Raw genomic sequence first — 8,418 nt, 5'->3', positions numbered from 1 at the left:
GAGCCGGCCCCGCTGCAGCTCCCGGATCTCCTCCCCCTCTCCCCCCACCACCCGGGCTCTGTAGTTTCACGTCCTTTTTTGAAAGGCTCCAGATTGCAAAGTTCTTGAGACTGAGGGAGACCCCTCGGGTCCTCCCTGGAGCGCTACCCTCAGCCAGAGCAGGCTGGGCTGGGGGTACAGGCTTCCCTGTCTCTCAGGGGTTGACTCCCCTTCCCCCATTGCTCTCACTATAACGGGGTTCTCCCATTAGCCCGGCTCTCCTGTCCGTTCAGGTTAATAATGATCATCTCAGCGTTAACTGAGCAGGCTGAGTCTCCCTTTCTTTTGGGAAATCCCATATTTCTCCCTCTCTCCGCTGCCACGCTCCATCTCACCTTGGCTGCCTTTCCGTGGTGCTGTGTGTAGTTTGTGAAGACCTTCAGCATCCTCCAGGGTGCCGCCGGGTGCTTCATAAATGTACATTTTCAATCATCTCCTGGTGTTGGTGTTTCCAAATCTCTAGTGCTGTGACTTTGCAGCGGGTCTCGATATCTTCATTTCAAATCTGGGTGACACTTACAAACGAATGGCCTGTTTTTTCAGCAGTGTCTCACCTGCAGGCAGCTCCCCTTGATTTCAGTGGCAGCTGCATATGCCCAGCAGCTCAGAAAATCCAGCTATAAAACTATTGTAAAGTCTTCAGAGCAGAGCCCTTATGTGTCTGTACAGCACGCAGCATGATGGGGCACAGGTCCGTGACAGGCTCCGAAGCACTGCCACAATACGACTAATGCTATTTAACGCTGATTAAAACATTCTTGTTCAGCATTTTAGTTGCTCTCTTTTGATTTTGGCCTATGTATTAATTGTAACCATTGCTTGATATTTTCTGTAACCACTAATGCTGATTTACATCTCTTCCAGAAAAACACTTGGTCCTCCTTCGAGATGGTAGAACACTGATAGGATATTTACGAAGCATCGATCAGTTTGGTATGTGATCACATGGCCTCGCTCTGAGCCCTCTCTGCCTCCTTCAGCAGGTTTTCCTTCCCATTATCTACATCTTTAATGATGGTATTTTTAAAATGTCTACTTTACCATAAATCCACTGTTTAAAATTCTCCAGTAGACAGTGCAGAAAGCTAGTATTCCATGTGTGATGCATGTGCGTCACAAGCCTTTGACCTGTGACAAATAGAAACATTCTTGGAAAAGTTACATTTGCCAAACCCAGTCCATGAGGTGTGGAGGGAGGTGAGGAATGCTCATTGTTAGTAATCAGCATTGGTTTCCATGGAGAAGCTTGCTGACTGATTTTAAAGCAGCTATTATTCTAAGTGCTGTAGAGGGAAAAGGGAGGAAATTTCACTGTGTGTGTTTGACTTTTAATTCTCCCTGTGTGCTCAGATATTTTCCAGCTCTATTTTGGTACGTGGCCACCCCTTCTCGATCGCAAAGACATGCATCTTGCATCAGAACTTGATAGCTCTGAAAATGCTTCTAGCTTTCAAGTTGTCCGTTAAAATGTTTTATCGTTTCAAGACTTTCTTAGCTCACCGCTAGGGGGAGCCAGACACCTCCCAAACAGTGCTTTAAGAATGGAGAGGAGCCAAGCGGCACATAAATATTTATGATGCTGGTGAAAACTATCTACCCAATGATGCCCTTGGCAGGAAAGAGGGAATGCCTTGGATGGGGCTCTTGGTGTACATTTTGGAGGGGAAGAGGGCTTATAAAGATAGTAACTTGATAAGGATCGGAAATAATCCATGGGTTCCAGCATTGTGTAAATGTGTAGAAGATACAGTGGTGGTGAGTCTGGGCTGTATGTCCAGCTGATGTCAGAAATTTAGCTGTGCTGCGGCCTCTTTGGATACATCTACACTGCAATTTAAGCTCAGGGTTAGTGGGACTCGAGCCAGCTGACCTGTGTTAGGGAACCCTGGGTTTGTGTCTACGTTGTATTTTAACCTCGTGTTAAGTCTTTTCTAACCCATGCTATGGCATCCACATGCAGACCCGAGTCAAAGTAACCATGTCCCTAGGGTCCCAGTGTCCCCTTCCCCCCCCCCCCCCCCCCCCCCCCCCCCCCCCCCCCCCAAATGTGTCTGCTCTAGCCCTAGGACCGTGGTGCACTGTGAGAAAAGTTTACTGCCCACCCTGCATGTACCAGGAAGGAGCTCGCTTTGCAAAAGGCTTGATCAATTCGCTCTCCGTTGCGAACCCCGGAGGCTCTCTGACAGCGTGTTTGCAGATCAGAGATTAGAAGAGAATGGGTTAACGCTGAGTCCTGAGCTGCTAGCATTTGCAAAGCGTAGGGGCTTTCCTTTTCAATAGAGTGAATTGCAGATTGTTGGGATAGAGGACTAAGGAAGTTGTCCCATGGAATTGTGGGATACTTCCAGCTGACTCCTGGGACCCACGTCAAGTGATGCTGCATCTACACTGCAAAGCAATAGGACTCAGACCCTGGTGCTTTAAGCAAGGTAACTACTGTGTTACTTGAGCTTTCCAGTAATAGGAGCAGTATAACAGGATCTATGCTACCTTCCCATGTGTAGACAAAGCTGTATGACATGGCTGTGGCAGATTTTAATCTGTGTATAGACCGGAAAATACAGGCTGTTGCCATCTCTTAACTCAGGTAGATTCCTAGGCTAAAATATGGTTCTCTAGTACTATAACAGGCTCTTCGGTCACAGAGGCAAGGGCAAAGATGTGGTATAAAACGGTTCTGCCCCAACCTTCCCCACACCTGGTTATTTTTGCAGTGTGGACAGGGCCTTTAGCAATATTGGTTTAGAATGAGTTTAGAGCCGAGTGAGTGCTACAGCATGGGACATGAGGTGACTCCCGGGGAGCGGGTGGGGTGCACACTGCTGAGATGACATCTCACACCGTGCCCATTCCTGCTTTGCCAGGCTTGTGAGTCAAGAGATTTTCAGGGCATTGCGCCTGATCTTTAAAGCCCTGAACGAGCTAGGTCCATGCTGTCCCCCATGTCCAGCCCTGGCAGAGAGAATTGCCAGGTGTGCTGCAGCTGGAGTGGCTCCCAAGGTGGAACTCTTTGGGGTAGGGGGCCGGGCAGTCTCTGTGGAAGGCTGCAGAGTTTTCTGCCAATGGAGATCAAGATGAGTCAGTCTCACTACTTTGAGGGTGCAGTGCAAGGTCTGTAGGTCTGCCCAGCAGTGGCAAAGCGCTGTGCAGACACAACAGCACTGTGCAGGTTAGCTGGGGAGGATCTTTATCCCCACTTCACTGAAGCACACAGGGGACGTGACTCACCCAAGGGCTTGGCTCCCTGCGTCGCTCTCCAAGCTGGGCCACTACAGATGGGACATGGAAGGCAACCAGCCAAGTTGACCCTGTTTGTGTGTTTGGCTGAAACGAGGGAGCGGTGGAGTGTTTGCGTTAAATTTTGGACAGAATTCAGTGCCAGGCTTGGTTATGTGTGCAGAGCCTGATCCTTCTGTTGACGTAAATGGAGCATGATCACCCGAATGGTGCTTAGATACAGTGATGGCTGTTAATGACACGTAGCAATCCATAATCATAAGGGTGGGCAGAGCAAGGGATTAGGAATGCATAGGCTTAGGGTGCTGAAATTACATTTTTATCACAAAAAGCAACCAGGAGACCATTTTACTGCAAGATCTCTGAGCAAAAGCAGTGAAACAGAAAATCTCCACTTCGGTTAAAGACAGTGACTTAATTGTGAACAGCAAGTTTGGATCTGATGAGCTTCCTGTTTCATTTGTTTCCTGTGTGATCTTGTTGGGTGTAATAGATGCATAATCTAGAATAATAGTGCTGATTTCTTGTCATGTGCCTGTCATAAACAGTATTGCACATTTCCTCAATTCCAAACAATCAAGGCTTAAAAGCACTGATGGGTATAAAGTGGTGTGACTTGAAGTCTGAATTTAAACCTTGTTTGTGTTGTGGTTTTTAAATAACTGTGTGTGTGTACTCCTCATGGTTAAGAGCTGGCATTATAAACATTCTTATCTGCATAATCTTTCCCCTTGAATTTATACGCATGGTGGTGTCTGGTTTTCTTCAAGATAAGATAGTTTAAGGTTTAGTTTACCAGATTCTGGGTTTTATATATGCAGCATTTGGTTGGTAATAAAAAAAAAACAAAAAACAACCCTTTAATAAACTATGGTTAATTTAAAAGAACATGTCAAGATGTTCTTACTTTCTATGGTTTGTTAAAGCCTCTTTTAAAAGCTGGCTAATTTATCGTCCCTTACTGATAGAGAGAGAGAGAGAGAGAGAGAGATTTTTGGCCTGCTTTTAATTGGCAAATGCTGACCTCTCTTCTCTTTCTGTGGATGTTGACTGAACAATTGTATTGAGTCTAGGACAACTGCAATTTAAATAGTCACTTAAGATGAAACATCTTGGTCTTTGCCCCAGAATCAACAATTGAGTCAGTACAGCTCCAGGGACCGTGTGACATTTAATTGCTGCTGCAGATGGAGCACAGTGTTTGTATTCTTATGGCTTGTACAAACACCAGTGTCTTCAACTTCACAGCGATCCATAGATCTACCAATTAAAATATTGAGACTTTGCAACGTTTTTCCCTTTCGGATTCTGACTGACTTCCGTCACATTTGACCCTGAAAATGTGGAACGTGAAGTTCAGTGTTTCAGGAAAATAGGATTAGGATAGGAAACCTCTAACCAAGACACATGTCATAGCTTCAGGAAGTGGAGCCAGTGACTAGCTTCCCTCATGACTAGTACCTTGTGTGGTGCTGTACTGCTCGTGGTGCAGTGCTCTTGGGTGGGACTTCGGTACGTGAGACTTGTGCTCATTAAAGAGCTGTGGTGCTTCTTGTAAGAGTAGGTCTTGAGCCCAGAGCCCTTGCAGCCTATTTTGGTTCCCTTGCAGAGGGGGTCTGGTGCCTAACCTAAGGGACTGGATGTCAGGTGACCTGCATTCTGTTCTGTTTCTGCCACTGACACTTCCCCTCCCTGTGCCTGTTTCTCCTCCCAGCCCTTGTCTTGTCTATCAAGGTCTCATGCACACGTGAAAGTAAATTCAGATTAAGGTAGGGTGTGAATTTAAAGCAGATTAACTATTCCTGATTAACTCTGTGTGGACACTCTTATTCTGGAGTGTGAATAGCTAATTCTGATAGTGTGTCCTTTAATGGAGTTAAGAAGAAATCCCCTTATAGATAAGACTTAGTCTGTAAGCTTTTCAGGGCAGGGACAACCTCCCATTCTGTCTGGACAGTACCTAGCCCAACGGAGCTCCAATCTCAGGTGGGGCCTCTAGGTGCTATGCAGTACTGCAAATGGATGCAGTATTGTGTTAAATCGGTTCCACCCCAGCAGCAACTGCACTGAAGTGGTGGGTGAAACTCAACTGCCCTTTGCTAATATGCTCAGGGATCCTGGGTGCTACTGAAGCATGAGCATTAGGGCGGCTTTGCAGTGCATTTGCAGCCTCTCTGCTTTGGGTTGGGACCACGACACTGTAGCCTCATTCAGACAAAGTCACAAAGGAGTCTGTTTTCTTCCTCCCTTGAAAACTACAGCGAACTTGGTGTTACACCAGACGGTGGAGCGCATTCACGTGGGCAAAAAATATGGCGACATCCCTCGAGGCATCTTTGTCGTGCGAGGCGAGAACGTTGTCCTGCTGGGGGAAATAGTAAGTAAACCTCTCGTCTGTCGCTGTGCTGGAGTGCGGGCTCCCTTGCTGCCCGAGAGTGTAATCTCAGTTACTCTGAGCAGCATTGCCAACAAACCTGACACTGGAGCCAGGTCTCGTCAACAATTGGCAGTGTGCGGGTCCCTTCCGTGTTAGTGATGATATATGTGTGCTGTGAAATGGTCACAGTGCCAGAGAAGCAAGCACAGCGGGAATTATGTAACCTTTTACCCTGGCTCATGGAATGTGCCGTTATGTAGGCAAAAGGGCCGACCCTGCGATCGAGGGTCCTGAGCTTTTATTGTCCCTTCAGTACTGTAAAGAGCAACATGGTGCCTTCCTCTAGCTGCTCCTGGGGGTGGGGTAATGCAAAGATTTTGGTGCAGGTTAGTTCATCAGAGCCAAGTGGGAAAGTGGGCACCCACAGAAGCTTTGAGACGTTTCCCACCAACTCCAAGGGTAATGTGAGCCTGCAGCACAGGATATGTTTGGAGGAATCTGTAGTGGTCTCAGCCTGAAGGCAGTATTCCAGGTGCAGCATGGTCAGTGCCATGCAGAGCAGCTGTCATCTCCCTCCCCCTCCTCGCCCAAAAAACCCAACAAAATTGCCTTTTTCCAATTTCAGATTTCCTTTTGCAATTTCCCACATGCATCCTTGTCTTTATGGGTGTTTGCAACACCTCCGAGCTCTGCATTGCCTGTGATTTCAGGCTGGGGTCTTCAAGGAAACGTAAGGAGTAGGCGCCCAAATCCCATTGTGATTCATACGTATCTTTACGCTTTGTGGCTTTCTCGAGTGAAACTTGGGCATTTAAGAATCAGCATCCCAGAGCTGGGATGAAACATTGAGCTGGCTCCCATCTGCCCTTGGCATGGGGGGAGTTGGGTGTATCCTGGGAGACAGATCCTGCCATGGCTCAGCTTCTCTGATAGAGCAGGCCAATGAACCTATCAATGGGCAATGCTAGGTTATCCCAGCCAGAAATATCTAGCAGCTCCTCTGGGGTCTGTGAGCATAAAGCCCTCTTCAGAGTCCATAGCATATGCCCAGGCATCTCTAAAGTGCAAGTGTGTAAGATTTCTGTTCGTACCCTTATGACTCTGATTGCAGACACGTCTTCCCAAAAACCTCTCTGGTGTGGGTCTGCCCTGACCATTCAGAGCATCGACAAATCGTACATCTGATCCTTACCAGCTAGTGGCAGCTTTGAACAGTGTTGCTCCAACAATTTGCAGTCTGCAAAGGTGGAGCATGGATTGTTTGTTTTCCTCCTTTCTTGTGCTCCATTCTAAGGAGACAGTGTCAGCTGCAGCATTTCCCCCCTCCTTGGGAAATGTTAACCCCAGTACTAGGCACATAGTGGGTCCTGCATCAAATGCCTCAAATTGCGAAGAGGAGAGGGGTGAGTACTTGAGACATCCAGCAAGCCCAGTGAGATTCTTGGAGTGTGAGCAGATCCCGAGCGCTGTGACCTCAGCTATGACACTTTTCTGGTTTTGTTATGAGAGCAGAACATAATAGATTAATTGTGAAGCTGCTAAGGACCAATTAAAACGAAACCTCAGTGATGTACCACATTGAGTGCACTGGGTTCATGCCCTCCAGCACAATGTTCGTACTGAGTGAAAGTAGAGCGCTCCTGCTTCTCATAAACTGAATCCCTCCATCCCCTTTGGGATCACGTCTCCTCTCTGACCTGAGGTGATTGTGTAAGCTAGGGAGCTGGGGCCGCATGGATGTGCTGGCTGCCGCTTCCCGCAACTCCGGGCTGTGCCTGCGGACAGTCAACGTAAACAAACGTCTCGCAGCCCGCCAGCACATTACCCTGATGGGCCACATGCCGAAGGTTGCTGACCCCTGCTCTAGGGCAGTGCTGGAAATCCTGGGACTCATATCCTGTCCCGTGCATCTGCATTGTGAATTGCTGCTCAGCGGAGGGGCTGCCTGGGGACACATGGATTCTTGACCAGGGTTGTTAATGTGCTGCTTGTGGTCCAGGCAGTGCTGTGTTAAGCACTTTCAGTAATGTGACCGGTGATCAGGGCAAGCAGAGCCTCAGATCTCACTGCTAGCTCCCTCCTGGCAACCCTGAATGGTGCTTCTTTTGCAGGACCTGGAGAAGGAGAGTGATACGCCTTTGCAGCAGGTGTCGATCGAGGAGATCCTGGAGGAACAGCGAGTGGAACAGCAAGCCAAGCAGGAATCGGAGAAGCTGAAAGTGCAGGCACTTAAGGAGCGGGGCCTTTCAATCCCGCGGGCAGACACTCTAGATGAGTATTAGGTGTTCTGCCCATCGGACAATTCGCTCTGTCCGAGCAAGCAGAGCGCTTTGCGTTTAGACCACACTTGGCCAGAGGCTGTGTAGGTCTGTTTGGAAAGGCTGTTTTTTGTTATTTTGTTTTAATTTTGGCTTATCTGTTTTCCATGGCACAGATACACTATTAAAATCATGTCATTGTTTTCACAAAATCACTGTTTATGAAGAATGAAGGTGTCTGAATAGCCTTTAACATACCCACATGCGATGGCGCAGTTTAAAGCGTGTGTGCATGGAGAGAAATCTTTTTTCCTTTCTCCCCCTCCCCCCCCCCCAAGTGATTTTGGGGAAAACTGCTCCTCAACATGTAAATAAAACCTGGATCCTGACAATGTAATCAATAGTGACCTGTACTGGAATCTGCTTTTTCTGGGCTGTATCTATATGGAACAAACAGAACGTGGTACTGATCACAAATGGGATCTTACGCCCCCACTGCTCCCTTCT

General features: G+C 47.7%; 2 protein-coding genes across 2 annotated transcripts in view; one reads left to right on the top strand and one right to left on the bottom strand.

Annotated features, from left to right (window-relative positions):
• BAG4 (BCL2 associated athanogene 4) overlaps positions 1-425 on the bottom strand; it is a 22,780-nt gene extending 22,355 nt beyond the window's left edge. The window contains exon 1 of the mRNA XM_026657448.1: positions 375-425. Within this exon, the coding sequence (XP_026513233.1) occupies positions 375-425 (51 nt within the window). The remainder of the gene's footprint in view (positions 1-374) is intronic.
• A 291-nt stretch (positions 426-716) lies between these two features.
• LSM1 (LSM1 homolog, mRNA degradation associated) lies at positions 717-8,123 on the top strand. The gene is made up of 4 exons (XM_026657443.2): positions 717-741; positions 904-972; positions 5,538-5,653; positions 7,765-8,123. Exons 1-4 carry the CDS (start codon positions 717-719, stop codon positions 7,933-7,935), a joined length of 381 nt encoding a protein of 126 aa, XP_026513228.1. The 3' UTR covers positions 7,936-8,123.
• The last annotated feature ends 295 nt before the right edge of the window (positions 8,124-8,418 follow it).

Source organism: Terrapene carolina, unplaced genomic scaffold, assembly GCF_002925995.2.
Source record: "Terrapene carolina triunguis isolate 2854851 unplaced genomic scaffold, T_m_triunguis-2.0 Scaffold53, whole genome shotgun sequence".
Taxonomy (NCBI): Eukaryota; Metazoa; Chordata; order Testudines; family Emydidae; genus Terrapene; species Terrapene triunguis.
This window is presented reverse-complemented; position numbering and strand designations above follow the sequence as displayed.